We start from the raw sequence: 21,812 nt of genomic DNA on the forward strand, positions 1-21,812 counted from the left end.
TGCACTCTCAGCCTCAGACGCAGTAATCTGTGCACAGGAGAATTCTGGTCAGAGCCACAGCAGGTGGCCTGTGGTTCCCACCATGCTGGTTTCCTGGAACAAAAGCTGGTTTCCGTGCTCTGTTGAGGGCCAGGGGCCCTGCAGGAGCGCTGACAGAAGGCTGGTAAGGGGCGACCTTTGCTTGTGTGCCAGGCCTTGGGGACAGAGCTCCAGCCTCTGTCCCCTGTGCGTCCCAGCCTCTGCTTGCTGTAGCTGCCTCGTCCGCCCCAGTGTCCAACTGTGTGTGTCTGTGTGCATCCCTCCCTCCCCTGCACCTGGCAAAAGGCTGGGCACCTCCTCCTACACCTCTCAGTGCTGGAGACCAGGACTGTGGTGAGGACATGAGAGTCTCTGGGGGGCCATTTGCTCCCTCACGTACCTGCCAGACCCTGAGTCTGACACAGGACTCTGGTGGGGGTTGCTGGACTGAGAGGGGCCTGAGCTTTCCCTGCTCCTCCCCTCAGCAGCCCTGTCAGTCACCAGACGCTGGGCCCTGGGCAGAGCAGGCATCCTGGTTTGGCTGTGCTGGCTCCTGTCCCTCTGCTCACAGATGTGAGGCCCCAGTGCACACCTGGGCCAACTGTGGCCCTGCCTGGCTGCCAGTAGGGAAGGGATGTAGGTGGAGGGAGGCTCAGCATGTCTGTTCGTTCATTCATTCATGGTTCCTTTCTCACCCACATTCCCATCCACCACCCCCAGTAGATCCTCAAAGGGCCACTGGGAGGGGCGGCTGCTGTCACCTGCACAGGCCCCTGTCGGTCCCGGATGTGCCTCCCAAGGAGGCCAGGTGTGTGCAGGGAAGGAAGCACATTCTGGGCAGAAAGACAGTGGGATGAGATGAGCAGCGGGTGGTCCCTGCAGTGTGGATGGAGGGTAATGGAGGCCATGGTGCCGGAGAGAGGGCTGGGAACCCACAGCTCACTGCCAAGCCCCGGATGGGAACTGAGCTGATCCTCCTGCTGAGCCAGCCTTCCACCTGACAGCTGGCATCTTTGCCGCTGGTCCCATTAGCACCCGCCCTCCCCTTGTCTGCACCCTGGTGGCCCCAGAACCTCCCTGTCCCGTCTGTCTTTTCCTCTCTTCAGCTCTCTCCTCGCGGGGTCTCCTGTCTTTTTGCTCCTTTGTTCCCTGGGTCTGTCTGCCACCCCTCTTCATCCTGACGCCCAGCTGGCTGCCACCTCCAGGAAGTGCTCCATCACACCCCGCTCAGATCCTGGTGCTGGGCTGTGTATCGCCCATGGCCACACAGCTGGGTCCTCGGCAGAAAAACGCCGCCCCACTCACCACTGACTCACTGACCACACCTGGGCACCTCCCTTCTCCCCCAGCTTTCTCTTTCCTTCTGGAGATGTGCTTGGAGCAGTCCTGGAGGTAAGGGGTGGTGTGGGTCAGCCCCACCCCATCCCTACCTTTCTCCAGTGGTCTTCCCCCTCCTCTGTTCCGCTGGCGCCCCCTAGCGGCTCAGTCCAGGCTCCCGCCCCCTGTGCTTCCAGGCCTGAGGACCTGCCCAGGGGCTCCTTGTCACCCTGGGTCTTCACCACACTGGCTCTGCCCGGCCTCCTGCCGCCTCCTGAGCCTGTTCTCACCTGGGCACTGTTGCCTGTTTGAGGGCTCTCCCTCTAGGGCTGTGCACACCCCGCTCCCCCTGATTCAGGGCTCTGCAGATTTCACCCCTCAGACTCTCCAACCTAGTGCACCACTGCCACTGGGTAACCTGAGCTCGAGAACTTAGGTGCCTCTGGACACACCTCCCGCATTTAGCCCCTCAGGGAGGAGCTCAGACCAGCTGGAGAGGGAGGGAGAAAGGGAGCGAGGGAGGGGTGCCTGCAGTGCCTGCAGCTGCCTTCCCCGCTCCCAGCCCTATGAGCGGGCCCTGCTGAGCTACTTCCAAAACCTCATTTAATCCCACCATCCTGCAGAGTGAGCTAACTCACAGCCCCTGGAGTCAAACGTGAGCGCCTCCGGCCTCACCTGCGGCTGTGATCTGGGTCTGGGCTGGACGCCACCTCCTTCCCAGGGGCTGGCCTGGGTCCAGCCGCTGTGTCCTGTTGTGAACCGCCAATTGTCTGCTAAGGCTGGGGGAGGGGCCTGCCGCAGCCTGAGACCGGACACCGGGAGGCCCTGAGGGGGCAGTTGGGGAGGGGTCTGCTCTGCTCGGTTCTTTTCCCTCCTCCGCCCCCTCCTCCATCGAGGCAGCCAGACACCTGTGACGTGCGAGCGCATTTAATGGTGCGTGTGCGCAAGTGTGACGTGCCTGCCCCAGAGAGGACAGCTCCCCCACCCCCACCCCATCCATCCTCTCCCTCTGGATGAAGCCAGGGGTCATCTGCATGAGAAAGGGGCCTGCAGGTTGCCAGGGGCTGGACTCTGTCCTCTCTAGACCCCATCCCCCACCTTCCTTTTCGGGGCCAGAGAAGTAAGCCTGTGCGTGTGCACACGCGTGTATGTGTGCTATGTGGATGAGGAACCATCTGTGTTGCATGAAGGTGAACGTGTGTGTGAGGTGCCCAGTGTGCATGCACACCGGGGAGTGAGTGACACCCAGGGTGCGTGCACGCAGCTGGCACCAGTGCCCATGCAAACTTGAGTGGGTGTGTGCGTGCCCGTGTGACACCTCGAACACCGAATGTGTGTTCATGTGTGTAGCTGCATGTTGCTGTGTGTGAGCCCAGAGTCCAGGGGGCTGATTCCTGGCTCCGAGCACCCTCTCTATTCCTTTGTGGGGCGTGAGCCGCCTGGGCTGGTCTGGGCTTAAAGATTGAGTCTGAAGATCCCAAAATAGCTTTGGTCGCCTGAATTCCCCTCCCCCAGCTGGGTCTGGGGCCTCAATGGCCCTTTGTCTCTGAAGACCGCCAGCCCCTGTGGGGGGCTCGGGCTGGGGCTGGGGCTGGGCTGGGAGGGACCAGGCAGCTTGGCGGTTCCCTTTCCCCCAGGCCGGGGCGTGCTGGCCCCAAGCCCCACCCCAGAGTTGGCTGGTTGGCCAGCCCCTCGTAGGCAGATCCCAGGGTCCCTGCCAGCCCCCCGGGCTCCCTCTGATCCCAGGCTTACCCTTCCCACACCCTGGTTTCTTCCCCTCCCACCCACTTCACGGAGCCCCCAAGTTGCAGTGGCAGCAGCAAACAGGGCCTGTGTGTGTGTCCCCCATGGGCCCTGGGCACCCTGGTGTTGTCTGAGGGGCCATCTCTGAGCCAAGGGATGCGGATCCAGTCCTGGGGGGCTACAGAGAGAAGCAAATGGGAAAGTGTGTGACCCTGGGCTCCTGGCCAAGCCGTGCCCTGAGATAAAAAGTCAGACCCTGCCCTGGGTGCTCCGAGTCCAGGGTGGTGTCGGAGGAGCCACGGGCACTATCAGTGTGGTGTGGGCAGTGCCAAGGTCCAGCAAGGTGAGGGGCGGGGTAGGTGGGAGGCCCCTGAGGAGAGGGAGGCAGCTGAGGGCTAGGGTCGCCAGGAGCTGGAGGGGTTGTTGTTCTGGGTCCGCCAGGCATTGGTTGGGGGAACCACTCTGATTGGCATTTCCTGCAAGGTTTTATTGGAACCTCGGGTTCCAGGGCTCCAAGAGTTTGAAGACTTCCGCTGGGGGGGATGAGGACCCTGACTGGGGGGCTGCCCCCGTGTGGGGTGTGGCATTAGGGTGCCTGCTGAAAGACCGAAAGGAGAGGGACCTGGCAGACTGGGAAGGCTGAGTGTGCGAGGAGGAGCCCTCCTGACCGGAGGGAGTGATGGGGTGGGACCCCAGGGCCTGTTTGTGAGGCAGCTGGATATCTGGTGGGTGGGACGCCCTTGGGGGAGGGTTCTGGCTGGAGGCACAGAGGTAGGTGGCTTATTGCCCTGTGGTGGTGGTGGTGCCAGGAAGGGTCTGGGGAGAGGGACCCCAGGGAACTGGGTGGAGTTAGGACTGAGATGAGATCTAAGAGGACGGGATGATACTGGTGGCCATGCCACAGCAGTTTGTCTGGAAGGAGACTTTCGGACAGCAAACAGATGCCCCTCCCAAGGCCCGCGCTCAGGGTCTGAGCGTGAATGTGACTGTGGGTGTGATAGGATGGCTGTGACTAAGTGTGGGGGGTGGAGGGGGATGCAGTTAATGTCTTTTCAGCTGGGGTAGGGAGTCTGTCAGTGGCCAATGGAGGAACTGGCCAGGAGGGATGCTGGGATGGGGCGGGTGTGGCCTGACACCAACAAGAAAAGGGACCCGTACGCTGGAGACTGCTTTGTCAACGTGAGAAACCTGTAGAGCGTTTTTATGAGTTTATTTGAGCCAAACTGACGTCAATTGCAGGGAAACAGAATCTCAAAGGAGTTTTACAGCATATTTTATACGTTAGAATCACAGGATCACGGGAGGAGACTGAGCGGGGGGGAGAGGGGTTGTAACATGACATCCGGGTGGGAGAAAGCAAAGCGGGGCAACCTGTGGGGTTGGACAGAGTCGAATGGGAAGACACATACTTGTACGATGGTGGGCGCAGGGCAGTTAAGTGACATTCACAGCACAGGGAGGGTGTGCGGATGGGAAACCATCATTGTCTTGCTCTGGGTGTGCCCTGAGGGGACTGCAAAGGATATTCTCTGGCATTTCCAAGGTATGTTATCTTAACTGCAGGGCGACCTTTGTCCCTGGGAGCTGCAGGCGGAAGCCCAGGCCTAGGGGTGACGCCCCCTTGACGGGTTTAGTTGGGAGTTCTAGGGTCTGACCAACCCGGGCGGGTTTTCCATCGCCAAGATTGTCGGGGTTACTGTGTGGCCCCTTTTTCCTCCACAGCTTCCTCCCCTTCACCCCGCCCCCCAGAAAGGGCCGGCAGACTCTAGGAGGGGCAAGGGGGCCGTGGCAGGGGGCAATGCCTGTGACCAGGTCCAGGATGGAGGGAGCCAACAGCGGTGGGTGTGGTGGGGGCACTTAGAAGGTGGACGGTCGAGGTGCAAGTGGGTCAACTGTGGTCATGGAGGTGGTCACCTATGGGATCCTGGCCACAGAGGGTGGGATGTGAGTGGTGGGGACGGTGGGGGCAGGGCACGTGTCCCCCACACCCCAGCAGGCCTGGAGCTGAGGGCCTGACATCCGGGCAGGGCAGGGTCTGGGGAAGGGTACCCTCTGGGGGAGGACTTGGAGCCTTCTGACCATGCCCAGCCCTGCTGTGACACCGTGGGCCGGAAGTTCCAGGGGCGGCCGCTGGGGGGCGCTCCAGGCTCGCGGGCGGACCCCACCGTGAGTCCCGGGACTATTTACTGACCCTCATTTACATGAACTCATTTGCATGCTCCGCCATCCGGAAGAGAACTGGGGGGTGCGTGAGTGGTTTGAGGTGCTGCTGTCTATTCCTAGATGTGGGCTCATCGTGGCCACCTCCACCCTCCGAATCGGACGCAGGCCACTTCCCACCTTATGTGTCTGAAATTGAGGGTCCAGGGTGGGGCAGCTGGACAGAGACACGCACAGGCCCACAGTGACCCCAGACAGCAGCCCAGAAAAGGGCCCCTCGTGCAGGCCCGAGCCCCCGAGCTCCCCCACTCCCCTCCGCGAGGACTCAGACCTCACACACTGCACTGCCCAGCCCAGCTCGTGGGAGCAAAGGGAACCTGTCCCTGACCGGCCGCAGCCCCAGCTCCTACCCCTCCTGTCCCTGACACCGCCCCACTCACCCCTTCACCCACCGCCTCCCCAGCACCTGCCGCCTACTCTCCCCTCACCCACCTCTGCCCCAGCCCCCACCTCCACCCCTACCGCCATCTCCTCCCTAGCCACTGCCTCCTGCCCGACCCCTGCCCCGCCTGCCCCGTGATCCCTTTTGTGCCGCCCTCCGCCCTCCTTCCCTCTCCGCCGCTGCCGCCGATCTCTGCGCCGCGAGCCGCGACTCCCCGAGGACGCTGGAGGTCCCAGAGGCGCATCTCCCTTTGTCTCTGCTCCGCCCTCCCTAGCGCCCCTCGCCCCACACTCACGGCCTCAGCCAGGCGAGGGCGAGGGGAGCTGGCGCTGCTCGCCTGGAGGCGGGAGCCAGGCGCGGCCCTGCCTCTGCCGGGCCAGCTCTTTATTCTCTGCCTGTGACGCGCACGCTCCTCCCGCTGCTGCCATCGCGCGCCTCTGCCAGGGACCAGGCAGCCAGGACCCTCCGCGCCCTCGCCCCGCCTCTGCCAGGGACCAGGCAGCCAGGACCCTCCGCACCCTCGCCCCGCCTCTGCCAGGGACCAGGCAGCCAGGACCCTCGGAGCCTTGGAGGGAGGGGGGGCGGCCGCCCCGCCCCCGCGCCTCCGAGGGCCTACCGGCTGACAGCCCCCTCCGACAGGTCTCTCCAGGCTAAAGCCGCTGGCAGGACGGGACTGAAAGGGATCGGGCTTCGGAAGACAGCCCTGCAGGGAGCTGCTGGCGACTCCGGCCGGCCGGCCGCGGGGATGGGTTGTGGACAGCAGGGGTGGCCACTGGCCCTCAATCCCTCCTCTGCTTCCCTCTGAGCCCCAATTTAGGATTTTACCGCGGGGGAATTCTGCACACCTCCCTCATGAGCCTGGAGGGTGTGGAGGGGGCTGGGTACCCCCAGACTGGCTGAAGCTGAACTTTGAGAACACAGCTGCTGTCAGCTGTCCCAGGATTTTCAGAATGGGGGGAGTCGCCCTGGAGAGGCCCAGGGGCGCCCCGTGAGGCCCTCACACCCCCGGAGTGGAGGCTGCGGAGCCCAGGCCATGCCTCCGCTGGTGCTGGAGCGGGACCCGCAGCGGCAGCGTGGGGTCTCGCTGCTGGTGCGCTACCTCATGATCCCCTGCAACGCCTGCCTGATCCTGCTGGCCACGGCCACGCTGGGCCTCGCCGTGCTGCTCCTCCTCAACGGCTGTACGTGGCTGCGCGGTGGCCACTGGCCGCCCGAGGGACCCTGCCCTGTGGCTGAGCTCCCCGCCCCAGCTGCCAAGGACTGGGGGACAGGCAGGGTCACCGAGAGGTTGCCAGCTGGGGTGAAGCTCAGAGGAACCACCTGCATCTTCTGGGACAGGATGGGCCAGTCTGGATTCCTGGGTCCCTGGACGCCGTTCCTTGGGCTCACGGGGGGCTGAACATCGTCCTGAGTGGCAGGAACAACTTTCTCTGGGGGCTGGGGAGGAAGGGGCCAGGTGGCTATGCTGGGAGTGGGGCTGTGGCAGGTGTGGCCTGGGCTCACCTAGGAAGTAGGTGGCTGCCACAGGGGCCCCACTGACTCATGTCAGGCCCTGACCGTGCAGCTGGAGGGCCAGAGATGAGCAAGGGCCTCTGCCTTTGTCCACCCCCAGGCCTCTGCCAGTCCTCAGGGCTCAGGGTGGGGCCAGGGAAGGGATGGGCAGGCAGGAGTGACCCCACCAGGAGGGTGAAGGGACTGGTTTTGGAAGGGTCTGCTCATAAGGGCCTAACTTGGAGATTCGTTTTCTTTTTCAGACAAACCTGGGACCCACTTCACACCGGTGCACCCGACACCTCCAGACGGTGAGTGGAGGCATCCATTAGTTACAGGCTGAGGTTGGGAGTCCATGCCTAGACGGGTGAGGGAACTTTTGGGGTCAGGGGCCATTCTTGGCGTATGTCTGGAGCAGGGAGGTGGCTAGACAAGGGACCAGGGAGCCTGGGTTCCTTTCCAGGGAGTCCACAGAGCTGGGCAACGGAGGGCGCCTGGGTCTGAGTCCCGGGGCCGGGCATCCCCTGGCCAGCCATGCATACAAACGTGGCTCTCACTCCTCTGGGAGTAAGGCCTGGAGCCCACAGGTTGTGAGATGGTCAAACAGGCGCAGAGGGTGGGAGCTGGGGGCCTTGGCAGGACCGACGACACCTGTCTGGGAAGGGTTTGGGTTGGAAGGTCTGTCCCTGGAACTGAGCATGCTGGGGCCTGGCCTCTCGGGCCTATGGGTGTGAGAGGGGAGAGAGGGAGCTGTTAGGGCTGCAGGAGTGGCCTGCATTCGGGGAGGGGGCTCCCTGCTGGTCCAGTACCTGCCCAGGTTCACGGAAGTCGCCTGTTGGTATGTGGGATGGGCCGTGAGAGGAGGCAGGTCTGTGCTGGGCTGGGGCAGGCGCCCAGGACCGTCTCCCAGAGGCTGTGGGCAGGTGCCGAGGGCGGCTTGGACTTACAGATTGGGCTCCGTGGGGGGACCCCCCCTCCCCTCTCTCGGCGTCCTCACCTCCTCTCCTGACGCCTGCGGGCTGCTGTGTCTCCTGCCCTTTACACACCTTCCCACAGCTGCACACACAGTCCCCAGACCCGCATCCGATCCCATTGCACACTCGCCACCCCTCCCAGGCACACACATTGCACTTTTGTGTTCACAGGCGGGATGTGGGCTGTCCTCTCCATCCCCAGCCCACCTAAGACCTGGAGCGGAGTTTAATACGCGCACTCCAGTGGGCGGCTGTAAGAAACCACCACCACCTCCAGCGTTGCACATTGTGGGGGGGGCATGGGCCAGCAGGGAGTGAGACTGTGAGGGGCGTGGAGTGGGCTGGGGCAGGGCCCCAGTGGACCAGTCAGGGGCACAGGCCCAGGGGTGTCTGGGTGCTCCGAGGGCCTACCGGCTGACAGCCCCCCCTGGGGGGCTGGGGTGGCAGTTTGCATGGTGATGAGAGCTAATACAGGTATGTATGCATGTCGTGGATGTGTGATTGCACCTGCCTGTGCTCGTGGTCTCTGCTTGTGCAGCTTTTATGTCCAATCAAGAACCTCATCTTGAGACTTTATGCACCCTACCAGACGTCCTCAAACTACGGCCCGCGGGCCACATGCGGCCCGCCGAGGACATTTATCCGGCCCGCCGGGTGCCGCTGCCTGTCCTGCTTAGCAGCCGACTCGTCCCGGGCCCGCAGTGCGCATAGGAATTTGTTCATAGTTTTTTTTTTTTAAACTATAGTCCGGCCCTCCCACGGTCTGAGGGACAGTGACCTGGCCCCCTGTTTAAAAAGTTTGAGGACCCCTGCCCTAGTTCCATGGAGGTGCAGGCGCATAAATGGACCGTCGGGAAGCGGGCATCAAGGGGTGCACGGGAGCAGCCCACATCCCACTGACAGCCTGAGCGTGGCCTCGGGGGACTATTGCAGCCTGGACAGGGGATGAGTCCATTACGCTCCAAACCTCAGCTTTGCCCGAATCAAGAATCAAGTCAGCGGATGCCACAGCTGCCCTGGAGACTGGGAGAGCTCCCCGCTTCATAGCCGGGAGACCGCCCCTCAGGCTTTCATTCCGGGTGGGAGACGGAAAGGTTGGGACCTGGGAGTCCGTGTGGGGCCTCAGCTTGATGGCCCCCCCAGAGGCATCCTGTCCCCCTTCCCCCCCGCCCTGAGCCACCTCTAGTCCATAGCTAGTCCCCGGGCACCAGTCTCAGATCTCTGGTTCCTGCCCCAGCCCCTGCCTTCGCTCCATCCTCCGTGCTCTGCCCCGGGGCCAACGGGCTCCTCACGTTTCTCCCAGGGCTCTGTCGTGAGAGGCAAAGCAGACTCCCGGGCTGTGGAGAAAGGTGCAGGTCTTGGCAGGTCGCCCGGGAGTAGGTGTCCTTGGCCAAGGGGTTAGGACGTTGGTAGGGGTCTGGCTGGACCAAGGTGACCAGAGGGAGAAAGAGGCCGAGCCCAAGGGCACCGACACGGCAGCTGGCCGAGGAGCCTGAGGTCCAGTGAGGTGCCCAGGTCCTTGGCCGTGGGGTCAGGGCCCTGGGAGAGATCTTGATCAGCAGGTCCAGTGGAGGCCGAAGAGAACGGCCAAGGGGCCAGTGGTTTTGGCCTGGGGTCCAAGGGGCTTGGGTGAGAGAGAGACGGAATATGAGAGAAGTGACGGGGGTGGTGAGGAAGGTGACAGTGGGAAGAGGGGTCGTGGGTGGACACGGTTAGGGATGGTTTGAGCCAGGGCGGGGAGGCCACCGTAATGACAGCTCTTGTACCACAGTCGTCGTAGCTGGCAGCCTCACAGCTGGGCACTGGGTACCCCACAGCCTCTGCACACGTTGGCCCATTGAACCCACAACAACCCCAAGGCAGGTCCCACTGGCCCTTTCACAGGAGGCGCTGAGACGTGGCCAGTGAATGCGGATTCGGGGAGAGCCTGCCTCCTGGATATGATGAGGGATCCGAGGTGGGGGGTAGGGCAAGGGTGTGGCCATGGGAGAGACGTCAGGCTGGGGTGTCCACGCTGGCCCCAGGCTCTGGTTCCGTCAGCCCATGCGGGGTGGCAGGGGAGTAGGGGGGAGACACCCAGGCAGACATGCAGGAGCCTGGGGTGGGCGTTGCTGTGGCAACAGCAACTCAGCTCGTGGGCTCCCCGCCCTCCATAGAATTGAGGGTGCTTCCTCCCACCCTACTTCCTGAGTCTGCTAGGAGGTGATGGGGAACCCCCCCCCCATTCCCCATAACTTATTCATGCTAATTGGACCCAGTTAAATATTTATTAGGTCCAGACAGCTGTGGCCTTTAATGCCCCTCCCACTTCGCCGCCTGTGGGTGTGCAGACCTGGGCGGTGCCTGGGGAGTCCGCCTGCCCCTGCCCTCTGGGCTGCTGCAAAGGTTCTGACACAGGACGTGTGCTGGGCACAGGCAGCTGCCAACTGCAAAGATAAGAACTTAGATGTTTACGGAAAACATGATGGGTCTGCAGGACCCCGTGCCGGGCCTCTGAGTGTGAGGGGGCGGACAGTACTGAAGTGGGGCACAGGAGGACAGGTGGGAGAGGAGGAGGCATGTGGGTGCCCAAGGGGCCCTGGGGAGAGATGCTCACAAGGCTGGGGAGGCCCTGGGGTGGAAGGGCAGGAGGGCTAGCCACACAGAGCGAGGGCCTGGGGGCCGTTGGCCTGGGGGGTGGGAGGTGAGGATGGGCAGAGGCAGGGCCCACGCGGGGATGGTCCTGGGGTTGGGGGAAGCCTCCAGAGAAGCAGGAGGAGTGATGTGGGAAGATGGGAGCCAGGGGTAGCGGGGCGGGCGCTGGGTCCTGGCCTGAGCCAGAGAGTGGAGCTGTGACCAACCTCAGGTCTCCCACCCCCGCCCCCAGCTGTGCCCTCGGGTGACCAGGAAAGGCAGGGAGTGGTCCGTGGGAGGTGGGAGGTAGCACGGGTCAGGGGTGTGGGTGGGCCAGGGCAGTGAGGGGGTCACCTCAGGTGAGAGCCTTTGTTCTGCTGGGGGAAGGCTCCTGGGCGGTGCCTGCGACCGAGCCAGCCTGGGGCGGGCACTCCACGGGGCTTGTGGGGAGGTTTCCCCCACAGGGGGCCTGGGCCAGGGCAAGGCTGGGGCTGGTGCACCCTGCGATGGGCGGGGTTGGAGAGGGCAGGGGTCCTGTGGGTGTGCCCACGAGCATGTGTGTGTGTGTGTGTGTGGCCATGATGGGCACACGTGGTTCCCTGTGTGAGTATGAACGTGTGTCAACACGTATGTGCACATGTGACTGTGTCCTTGGAGTTGAATAAATGAACCATGTGGATGCTGGACCCTGTGCCCAGATGACTGAGCGGGGAGGGGTCTGGCAGGGTGGCTCTGAGCCTCCTCGCCCGCCCCCGCCCCCTCCAGCCTGCCGCGGGATGCTGTGTGGCTTTGGCGCCGTGTGCGAGCCCAGCGTGGAGGGCCCAGGCCGAGCCTCCTGCGTGTGCAAGAAGCGCGCCTGCCCCGCAGTCGTGGCGCCCGTGTGCGGCTCCGACGCCTCCACCTACAGCAACGAGTGTGAGCTGCAGCGGGCACAGTGCAGCCAGCAGCGGCGCATCCGCCTGCTCTTCCGCGGGCCCTGCGGTGAGTGGGGGCTCCCTGGGCAGGGAAGGAGGAGAAGGGGGACTGCCAGCCAGCGTGACCCGCCCGGCCCCGCCCACAGGGCCCCGCGACCCCTGCTCCAACGTGACCTGCAGCTTCGGCAGCACCTGTGCACGCTCCGCGGATGGACAGACAGCCACGTGCCTGTGCCCTGCCTCCTGCCGGGGAGCCCCGGAGGGGCCTGTGTGCGGCACCGACGGCACTGACTACCAGGGCGAGTGCCAGCTGCTGCGCCACGCCTGTGCGCAGCAGGAGAACATCTCCAAGAAATTCGACGGCCCCTGTGGTGAGCTGCCCGGCTGCCCGGTGGTGGCTCACCCTGCACGTGCCCACCGTCCCCTGCACGACCTCCGTGCGCCTGCCCCCGCGCCCTAACCGCGCCCTCCCGCCCCCAGACCCCTGCCGGGGCGCCCTCAGCGACCCGAGCCGCATCTGCCGTGTGAACCCGCGAACCCGGCGCCCTGAGATGCTGCTGCCTCCAGAGAGCTGCCCTCCCCGGCGTGCGCCCGTGTGCGGGGACGATGGCGTCACCTACAGCAACGAGTGTGTCATGGGCCGCACAGGGGCCGCCCGGGGCATCCTCCTCCAGAAAGTGCGCTCCGGGCCGTGCCAGCCTCGAGGTGGGTGCTCACCCTGCTGTGCCCGCCATCCCCTTCACGCCTCTCGGTTCCCACAAACCACCTCAGGCGCCGCCCATGGGTCCCCTGCATGTGCCAAGATCAGGGCGGTGGCACTCGGGCCTCTCTGATCTCACTGACCCCCCACCCCCACCCCAGACCAGTGCCCAGACCCCTGCAGGTTCAATGCCGTGTGCCTGTCCCGCCGAGGCCATCCCCGCTGCTCCTGTGACCGCATCGTCTGTGATGGGGCCTACAGACCCGTGTGCGCCAAGGACGGGCACACGTATGACAACGACTGCTGGCGCCAGCAGGCTGAATGCCAGCAGCAGCGTGCCATCCCCCCCAGGCACCAGGGCCCGTGTGGTGAGCACCGCGGGGGGGTTGTGCCCGGAGCAGGCTGATCCCACGTCGGTCCCTGCCGCCATCATCACGCCATCTCCATCCGAGTCCCCTTCCTCCTGGGCGGCAGGCAAGGCGGGTCGCTCTGGGGTCTTGGCAGGGCTCTTCTCCATCCGTGGGCTCTGAGGCCCCTGGGGGCGTGAGCAGCCCGCAGCCTCGGGGTCCCCTCTGGGCGGAGCTGCGTTTTGCGGGGCCGGCAGAAGGTGGGGCGGCTCTGTCCATGGGTCTGTGCCTCTCTCTGTGTCCGTCTCCTGTCTGTCCTTCCTTCCCTCTCGGCTGCACCTCTTGTGTCTTCCAGCCTGACCCACGGGCAGGAGGACGTGCAGCGCCTGCCGCCGGGAGCCGCGGTCCGAGGTCTGCCCCAGCGCGCGGGGGGGTGGCTCGCTGCTGCCTGGCTGTGTAGCCCTCAGAGCAAGTGGACAGACACCTCCCCGTGCGCCCTGGGTCTGACTCTGGGCTGCAGACTCTTCCTACCCACAGAGAGAGCCCCCACACATGCATACGTGTCCCAGGGTGGCTGGGGTCAGGGTCATGGCCCGGGAGGCTGGGTAAGCCCGGCCCTCATGTAGCCCAGAGAGCTGCCCTCCCCGGCAGGCGCCCGTGTGCGGGGACGGTCAGGAAACCCCGGTCCTGAGGGCAGCCCCACTCCGCACGCCTGCAGGAGGCTGGGGCGTCTGGGTCTGTGTCCCTGTCCACGTCTGTTACGTGTCTGTCCCTTTCTCTGCCGCGTCTGTGCCTTGGCCCATCTCCTGGCCCTCTCTTCCCGCGCCATCCCCACCCAGGAGGGCCTGCTGCTCAGAGCTGGGGGCTTGTGCGTCCGTCCGCCTGGGAGTGGCAGGGCCCGCTGAGTGCCGTGTCCTCCGCAGATCAGCCCCCGTCCCCGTGCATCGGGGTTCAGTGCCTGTTCGGGGCAGTGTGTGCCGTGAAGAACGGGGAAGCAGAGTGTGTGTGCCAGCACGTGTGTCCAAGGGTCTACAGCCCCGTGTGCGGCAGCGATGGCGTCACCTACGGCAGCACTTGCGAGCTGGAGTCCGCGGCCTGCGTCCTCGGGCGGGAGATCCTGGTGGCTCACAGGGGACCCTGCGGTCAGTGGCGGGCAAGGGCGTCTTGCTGGGGGCGGGGATCCCAGTCACCATGGTGATGGAGCCTCCTCCCTAGACCGCTGTGGGCAGTGCCGCTTTGGAGCCGTGTGCGAGGCCGAGACTGGGCACTGCGTGTGCCCCTCGGAGTGCGTGGCCCTGGCCCAGCCCGTGTGTGGCTCTGACGGGAACACGTACGCCAGCGAGTGTGAGCTGCATGTCCACGCCTGCACACGCCAGATCAGCCTGCGTGTGGCCTCAGACGGACCTTGCCGTGAGTGGGGGTGGAGGGGGCTGCGGTCCCTGCATCTCCCAGCTGGTCTGCTGACCCAGCCGGGTTTCGCCCTCTGCAGAGACCTGTGGAGACACAGTGTGCGCCTTTGGTGCCGTGTGCATGGCGGGGCAGTGTGTGTGCCCCCGGTGTGAGCGCCCCCCGCCCGGCCCCGTGTGCGGCAGCGACGGTGTCACCTACCCCAGTGCCTGTGAGCTCCGCGAGGCCGCCTGCCAGCAGCAGGCTCCGATCGAGGAGGCCCGGGCGGGGCCGTGTGAGCAGGGTAGGTGTGGCGCCGCCCGAGTGGTCTGCCTGGGCACCGGCTCCAACCAGCACCACACGGGTGACCCAGCCGCCTTCCCACAGCCGAGTGTGGCTCCGGAGGCTCCGGCTCTGGTGAGGACGGCGAGTGTGAGCAGGAGCTGTGCCTGCAGTTCGGCGGCATCTGGGACGAGGACTCAGAGGACGGGCCTTGCGTCTGTGGCTTCAGCTGCCAGGGTGTCCTGAGGAGCCCGGTGAGGCCTCCCCCTTAGGCACTGGGTGGGCCATGAGGAGGTGCCACGCCCCCCACTGACACACGTCCCCGCCCCCCCCAAGGTCTGCGGCTCCAATGGCGTCACCTACGGCACGGAGTGTGAGCTGAAGAAGGCGCGGTGCGAGTCCCAGCGAGAGCTGTATGTTGTGGCTCAAGGAGCCTGCCGAGGTGCGTGGCACGCGGGCTCTTGTGCATGTTTGCTGTTCCCTGTGTGTGCGTGTTCACAGATGTGTGTGCACACAGGTGTGAGGCTTGTGTGTGTGTGTGTGTGCTGGGGCAGGCAGGTGTGAACGTGTGCTCTAAGAGTGCTGGTGCATATGTATGTCTGCAACTGTCGTGTGTGGACTGGCGTGTCACTGTTAGTCAACACGTGTGCACTAAGCACCTACTGTGCGCCAGGCTGGACTTCGGTGCAGGGCGTCAGCAAGGCCCACCCTCTGGGCACTTTCTTATGGGGGAGACTGGTGGTGACCCGGTAAATGTCACAGGTACACAGCCCACAAGTGTGTGCTCCTGCGTGCACACCCCCTCATGTCTGCACAGCTGTGTGTGATTGTGTGTGGTTTGCAGGAACATGGGTGAGTGTGAGTGTGTGTGTGTGTGCCCCTGACCACCAGCAGCCCTGGGACACGTGTGCACATGTGGGGGCTGTATCCGTGGGGAGGAAGAGTCTGCAATCCAGTCAGGCCCAGGGCTGGACGGGTTGCAGAGACGCACTCACCCGAGTGTGTGTGCCACCCCGGTGTGTCCAGGGATGCGTGTCCTTGATCTTTGGGTGTTCCATGTCCTGTGTGAACAGACGTGTTTCTGTATGTGGTGTGGGATCCTCGCCTGTGGCCTGAGCTATAGGCTCCGGACCCAATGGCAGTGGCATCAGGAGCGGGACGGCGGGACGGCGGGACGGCGGGACCGGGGGAGGCGGAGGTGGAGTGGCCAGGCCCAGGGGGTGTCCGCCCCACATGGTGTCTGAACTCCCACCTCCTCTGCAGGCCCCACTGTGGCTCCGATGCCCCCGGCAGTCCCCCTGCACTGCACCCAGACCCCCTTCGGCTGCTGCCAAGATAACGTCACTGCTGCGCGGGGCGTGGGCCTGGCCGGCTGTCCCAGTGAGTCCCCAAGCCTGGCCCTGCCCTGCAGTGCACCCAAGCCCTGCACGGTGTGACTGTCCCGCCCTGGCCTTGCAGGCTTGTGCCAGTGTAACCCCCACGGCTCCTACGGTGGCACCTGCGACCCGGGCACAGGCCAGTGCTCCTGCCGCCCGGGTGTGGGGGGCTTCAAGTGTGACCGCTGTGAGCCCGGCTTCTGGAACTTCCGCGGCATCGTCACCGACGGCCGGAGTGGCTGCACCCGTGAGTGACGAGCCCCACGGTCGGTCCTCGGTGGAGCCCTCCTGCCTGTCCCTGCCGTTGCTGTGCCCTGGGTCCCCCACTCGGGCTCTGGCCTGCCCTCACCTGGCAGGGCAGTGGGGCGCCAGGCTCAGACCTCAGGTCCCTGCCCTGTCCCCTCAGCCTGCAGCTGTGACCCCCGGGGTGCCGTGCGGGACGACTGTGAGCAGATGACTGGGCTGTGCTCCTGCAAGCCTGGGGTGGCTGGGCCCAAGTGTGGGCAGTGTCCCGACGGCCGTGGCCTGGGCCCTGCTGGCTGTGAAACAGGTGAAGTCCCGGCTGGTGCCAGGGACGCGGGGGGCGGGCAGGAGAGGGGGGCGGGTCTGTGCTAGGGGTGTGGCCGTCACGGAGGCAGCCTCCTGAGCCAGTGGGGTCCCCTGTGTCTGTGCCAGACTCCTCGGCGCCCAGGACCTGTGCTGAAATGCACTGTGAGTTTGGGGCGTCCTGCGTGGAGGAGGCTGGCTCCGCCCACTGCGTGTGCCCAACGCCCACCTGTCCGGAAGCCAATGTTACCAAGGTGAGGGATGGGGTGTGCGGAGGGTGGGGGTGTAGGGAGGGGAAGGGGCACCCCTGGCATCCTTGCCCTGTGCCCCAGGTGTGCGGGTCGGACGGAGTCACCTACGGTAACGAGTGCCAGCTGAGGACCATCGCCTGCCGCCAGGGCCTGGACATCTTGATCCAGAACCTCGGCCCGTGCCAGGGTGAGGCCACCCGTACCCAGCACTGACCAGGAAGGCCCGACCTGCCCTGACGTGGCCCCCACCCACTTCTCCCCTCTCCTCCCCCACAGAGGCTGTGGCTCCCGGCGCCCGCCCCACACCCGTGTTTGTGGCCACCTCCGTGCGCTACCTGAGTGAGGCACCCCCACCCAGTGCCCTCCCCCTGGCTCCCGGCAGTACCCCCCGCAGCCGACCCACCCCTAGACCCTCATCACAGCCTCGGACCACGGCCAGCATCCCTAGGGCCACTAGGAGGCCCGAGCTGACCATCCCCCCCACGGTACCCCCCTCGGCAGCCAGCCTTGCCACAGCAGCCTTCAGCGAATCTGGCAGCGCCGACGGGAGCGGTGACGAGGAGCTGAGCGGGGACCTGGAGGCCAGTGGGGCCGGCTCGGGGGGTGAGCGTGGGCTCCGGGACGTGGGTGCAGGGCCCAGGGAAGCTGCACCGGCAGCTGGACTCAGACCACCCCTCCCCAGGACCTGAGCCCCCCGAGGGTGGCAGCAAGGTGACCCCTGGGCCACCCATCGAGAGGGCTTCCTGCTACAACTCCCCTTTGGGCTGCTGCTCGGATGGCAAGACGCCCTCGCTGGACGCGGAGGGCTCCAACTGTCCCGGTGAGTGGGTGGCCGGGCTGGGGTGCAACGTGAGGTGGCCTGGACCCACCGGGGATGCCGTCTCCTCTGGAAGCAGGCTGCCCAGGAGGCAGGCACCCGCACACGTGTGCATGGTCTGGGGGATTCAGCACACTCACACACACGTGAGGTCCTGGACCCCGCACACACGTGGGTGCCTAGGACCCCGTGGTAACCTGTCTCTCCCGTTGCACGCCGGCCTGGGTGCTGCCCCGAGGAGTCTGCCTGGTAACTGCCAGCTGCCCTACCCCGGCTCCCACTAACCTCATGACCATCCGACTAATCGCCACCTGCCTGCACCCGTGTGGCTTGCTGCTGGGGCTGTGCCCATGGCCGGCCCGGAGGCCGGGCGGTGCCAGGCAGGGCCTCACTGCACCCTCCCCCACAGCCACCAGGGCGTTCCAGGGTGTGCTGGAGCTCGAGGGGGTCGAGGGGCAGGAGCTGTTCTACACGCCCGAGATGGCCGACCCCAAGTCGGAGCTGTTTGGGGAGACAGCCAGGAGCATCGAGAGTGCAGTGAGTTTGTGGTGCTGTGTGGGGCACAGCCCTTTCTCCTCCCAGGCCCGACCCAGAGAAGGGCTGGGGTGGGGGGGCTGACGGCCACCCTGGGCAGCCCCTGGAGCCCCCCTCCCCCCCCACAGCTGGACGACCTGTTCCGAAACTCGGATGTCAAAAAGGACTTCTGGAGCGTCCGCCTGCGGGACCTGGGGCCTGGCAACTCTGTCCGGGCCATTGTGGACGTGCACTTTGACCCCAGTGAGCCCCCGACCTGGTCCCTCCCCGGGGGATGGGCACTGCACAGGCTCCTGTGCTCAGTGTCCCTCTTCCCCAGCCACGAGCCTCAGGGCGCCCGACGTGGGCCGCGCCCTCCTGCGCCAGATCCAGGCCTCCCGGCGCCGGCCCCTGGGGGTGCGGCGGCCGCTGCAGGACCACGTGCGCTTCATGGACTTTGGTGAGCGCCGCCGGTCCTGCGCCCAGCGTGCCCCTCCCTCCCAGCAGCCTCTCCCGGCGCCCTGCGGCCTGGCACCCTGACCATCCCCCTGCCCGCAGACTGGCTTCCTGCCTTCTTCACGGGGGCCACCACGGGAGCCATACCGGCCGTGGCCACGGCCAGGGCCACCACCGTAGCCGCTTCCGCTGCCCCTCGGGCCCTCCACCCCAGCCACACAAGCCGGCCTGTGAGCAGGACCACAGGCCCCCCCACCACACGCCAGCCCCCCACCACGGGCCCCAGCCGTGTGCCCGGACGCCGGCCCCTGCCCCCAGGCGCCCAGCAGCCCCGGAGGCCCTGTGACTCCCAGCCCTGCCTGTATGGGGGGACCTGCTGGGACCAGGACTCGGGGGGAGCCTTCACCTGCAGCTGCCCAGCCGGCAGGGGGGGCACTGTCTGTGAGAAAGGTAAGGGCCATCCTTGCTGGGGAGGGGCAGGCAGGCACTTGGGGCCAGGTTTGGGGGCTGAGGAGGGGGTCTAGGCTGAGGGGTCAGGGGGCGGGTTTCAGCTGGAGGACGGGCTGTGGGCGGGTCCTGTCCCCTCCACCTGGTGTCTGTCTCGCAGTGCTGCACCCCTCGGTGCCATCCTTTGGGGGCCACTCCTTCCTGGCCTTCCCCACGCTCCGCGCCTACCACACGCTGCGCCTGGCGCTCGAGTTCCGGGCACTGGAGCCCCAAGGGCTGCTGCTCTACAACGGCAACGCCCGTGGCAAGGACTTCCTGGCGCTGGCGCTGCTGGGGGGCCGCGTGCAGCTCCGGTGGGTGTGGCCGCGGGCAGGGTGGGCGGGGCCTCTGCGGCCGGGTGGGCGGCCGGCCATGGGCCTGGCTCCCTTTGGCTGTCCTGAGCACCCGCCGCCCCGGCGCCCCCAGGTTCGACACAGGCTCCGGGCCCGCGGTGCTGACCAGCACGGTGCCCGTGGAGCCCGGCCAGTGGCATCGTCTGGAGCTGTCTCGGCACTGGCGCCAGGGGACGCTCTCGGTGGACGGCGAGCCCCCCGTCCTGGGCCAGAGCCCCAGTGGCACTGATGGGCTCAACCTGGACACAGACCTCTTCGTGGGTGGCGTCCCCGAGGACCAGGCCGCTGTGTGAGCATCCGGGTGGCCCTGAGCCCAGGCCTGACCTCTGGCCTTGGTCGAATCCAGGAGGCCTAATTTATTCTAGTAGCAAAGGGGGAGGGGGATGGGGGGGACGAGGGGGGATGGGGGGACAAGGCGGAGACCATGGCTGTGACCCTGATCTTAGCCCCAGCTCTTGCCCTGCTCCTGACTGCCCCATCTGGGGGTGGTACCCCGAGGCCTAGCGTGACCCCTAAGGGGGGGTGGGCTGATCTTTAGTCCTGACCCCGACCCTCAGCCCACCCCGTTTTGGGGTGTGGGGAGTCACGCTGACCCCGCCCCGTCCTGGCGCAGGGTGCTGGAGCGGACGTCGGTCAGCATCGGCCTCAGGGGCTGCATCCGCCTGCTGGACGTGAACAACCAGCGCCTGGAGCTCGGCAGCTGGCGCGGGGCCACCGGGAGCGCCCATGTGGGCGAGTGTGCGGCCAACCCCTGCCTGCCCAGCCCCTGCCTCAGGGGGGCCCCATGCCAGGCCCTGGAGGCCGGCAGGTTCCACTGTCAGTGCCCTCCTGGCCGATTTGGTGAGGATGGGGCCAGGGCCGGGGGACAGGGAGCACCTGTGTGTCCAGCAGGGGCTCAACCTCGTGGGGCCCCACCCTGTCTCCGTCCAGGCCCCACCTGTGCCGAGGAGAAGGATCCCTGTGACCCCAACCCCTGCCACGGGGAAGCCCCCTGCCGTGTGCTGCCCGGGGGCGAGGCCGCATGCGAGTGCCCTCTGGGACGAGGGGGTGCTCTCTGCCAAACAGGTGGGGGCGCCAGGCCTGAGGGCGGAGGGAGGTCAGGTCACACATTTGGGTTTGGGTTCTGCTCCGGGTTGGGGTTGGGGTTGGGGTTGGGGTTAGGCCAGGGGCTCACAGGGCGGGGTCAGGCCCAGGGCCCCGTGTGACCCTCTCTGTCCTCCACAGAACGGAGCGACCCCGGGCCCTTCCTGGCTGACTTCCGCGGGGCCTCCTACCTGGAGATGAAAGGCCTGCACACGTTTGAGCGGGACCTCGGGTCAGTGGGACGGGTGGGGGCGGGCAGCGGCCCCCCAGCCCTCGGCCAGCCCGTGGGCGTCAGCATGCCCGCGCTGACCCCCCATGGCCCCAGGGAGAAGATGGAGCTGGAGGTGGTATTCCTGGCGCGAGGCCCCAGCGGGCTGCTGCTCTACAACGGGCAGAAGACGGACGGCCGGGGGGACTTCGTGTCGCTGGCCCTGCGTGATGGACACCTGGAGTTCCGCTACGACCTGGGCAAGGGGGCGGCGGTCATCAGGTGTGCGCGTGGGGGGGGCATGGGCTGGGGCTTGGGCAGCGTCATCGGACCCCGTGTGGCGCTCATGGTGCCCTCCCCCCAGGAGCAAGGAGCCCGTGGCCCTGGGCACCTGGACCAGGGTCTCCCTGGAGCGACACGGCCGCAAGGGCGCCATGCGTGTGGACGACGGGCCCCGCGTGCTGGGCGAGTCCCCGGTAAGTGTCCGGCTGTGGGGCCCCCCTCCCCTCCTCCCCCGCTCCCCCTCCTCCCCCTCTTCCTCCTCCTCCAGGCGGCGTGGCAGCCCCCCACGCGACTCTCACTGAACTGTTTTCTCTCCCGTCTGTCCTGTGCCTCTGTCTGTCCGCTCTCTGCTCTCTGGCCTTGCTCTGCAACCCCCACCCCGCTCTCCGGATGTCAGAAATCCCGAAAGGTACTGGGGCTCCCCGCTCGCTCATCTGCTCGTCTCTGCGCCTCCATCCCTCCCTCCCTCCGTGCATAGAGTAGCCCCTCCCCCACTAAGCCCCCATCGGCCAATTCTGTGGGATTAACTGCCTCCTAGCTGGGCCGGAGGGCGAGGGGGGCCTGGCGGACGGGCGCAGCGTCCAGTCCCTGCCCCGCAGGCGGCCCCACAGCCCCTCACCCAGCGCCTCCCGCAGGTGCCGCACACCGTCCTCAACCTGAAGGAGCCGCTGTACCTGGGGGGAGCCCCCGACTTCAGCAAGCTGGCCCGGGCCGCCGCCGCGTCCTCCGGCCTCGACGGTGCCATCCAGCTGGTGTGTGGGAGGGTCTCCGGGGGGCGCAGGGCAGGGGCAGTGGGCGGGACGAGGCTCAATCCCCTGTCCCCCCAGGTTGCCCTGAAAGGCCATCAGCTGCTGACCCGGGAGCACGTGGTGCGGGCGGTGGACGTCTCCTCCTTCGCAGACCACCCCTGCACCCAAGCCTCGGGCCACCCCTGTCTCAACGGGGCTTCCTGCCTCCCCCGGGAAGCCTCCTACACCTGCCTGTGCCCCGGGGGCTTCTCGGGGCTCCACTGCGAGAAGGGTGAGCACTGCCGGCCGGGCTGAGGCTGCACGGT

The 21,812-nt window shown here is 66.2% G+C and overlaps 1 protein-coding gene across 8 annotated transcripts in view; it reads left to right on the plus strand.

The window, feature by feature from the left end:
- Positions 1 to 21,812, plus strand: part of AGRN (agrin) — a 31,767-nt gene that overhangs the window by 7,764 nt on the left and 2,191 nt on the right. For 4 of the 8 annotated variants that reach the window (XM_080652545.1, XM_080652548.1, XM_080652547.1 and 1 more), the window contains exons 3-33: positions 7,435 to 7,482; positions 11,524 to 11,739; positions 11,819 to 12,043; positions 12,153 to 12,377; positions 12,534 to 12,740; positions 13,643 to 13,861; positions 13,935 to 14,129; positions 14,209 to 14,409; positions 14,493 to 14,641; positions 14,724 to 14,829; positions 15,651 to 15,767; positions 15,846 to 16,010; positions 16,170 to 16,313; positions 16,439 to 16,563; positions 16,642 to 16,747; positions 16,837 to 17,163; positions 17,243 to 17,380; positions 17,787 to 17,914; positions 18,040 to 18,154; positions 18,231 to 18,350; positions 18,449 to 18,796; positions 18,954 to 19,146; positions 19,259 to 19,474; positions 19,799 to 20,025; positions 20,116 to 20,250; positions 20,410 to 20,500; positions 20,594 to 20,758; positions 20,841 to 20,952; positions 21,156 to 21,167; positions 21,394 to 21,510; positions 21,586 to 21,778. In XM_080652545.1, coding sequence (XP_080508671.1) covers positions 7,435 to 7,482; positions 11,524 to 11,739; positions 11,819 to 12,043; positions 12,153 to 12,377; positions 12,534 to 12,740; positions 13,643 to 13,861; positions 13,935 to 14,129; positions 14,209 to 14,409; positions 14,493 to 14,641; positions 14,724 to 14,829; positions 15,651 to 15,767; positions 15,846 to 16,010; positions 16,170 to 16,313; positions 16,439 to 16,563; positions 16,642 to 16,747; positions 16,837 to 17,163; positions 17,243 to 17,380; positions 17,787 to 17,914; positions 18,040 to 18,154; positions 18,231 to 18,350; positions 18,449 to 18,796; positions 18,954 to 19,146; positions 19,259 to 19,474; positions 19,799 to 20,025; positions 20,116 to 20,250; positions 20,410 to 20,500; positions 20,594 to 20,758; positions 20,841 to 20,952; positions 21,156 to 21,167; positions 21,394 to 21,510; positions 21,586 to 21,778 — 5,085 coding nt within the window. Of the gene's footprint in view, positions 1 to 5,895; positions 6,862 to 7,434; positions 7,483 to 11,523; positions 11,740 to 11,818; positions 12,044 to 12,152; positions 12,378 to 12,533; positions 12,741 to 13,642; positions 13,862 to 13,934; positions 14,130 to 14,208; positions 14,410 to 14,492; positions 14,642 to 14,723; positions 14,830 to 15,650; positions 15,768 to 15,845; positions 16,011 to 16,169; positions 16,314 to 16,438; positions 16,564 to 16,641; positions 16,748 to 16,836; positions 17,164 to 17,242; positions 17,381 to 17,786; positions 17,915 to 18,039; positions 18,155 to 18,230; positions 18,351 to 18,448; positions 18,797 to 18,953; positions 19,147 to 19,258; positions 19,475 to 19,798; positions 20,026 to 20,115; positions 20,251 to 20,409; positions 20,501 to 20,593; positions 20,759 to 20,840; positions 20,953 to 21,155; positions 21,168 to 21,393; positions 21,511 to 21,585; positions 21,779 to 21,812 lie in introns of those variants that run through there. The other 4 variants (XM_080652549.1, XM_080652551.1, XM_080652546.1 and 1 more) reach the window with 2 other exon arrangements.

Source organism: Plecotus auritus (assembly GCF_963455305.1).
Source record: "Plecotus auritus genome assembly, chromosome: 2".
NCBI classification, from domain to species: Eukaryota; Metazoa; Chordata; class Mammalia; order Chiroptera; family Vespertilionidae; genus Plecotus; species Plecotus auritus.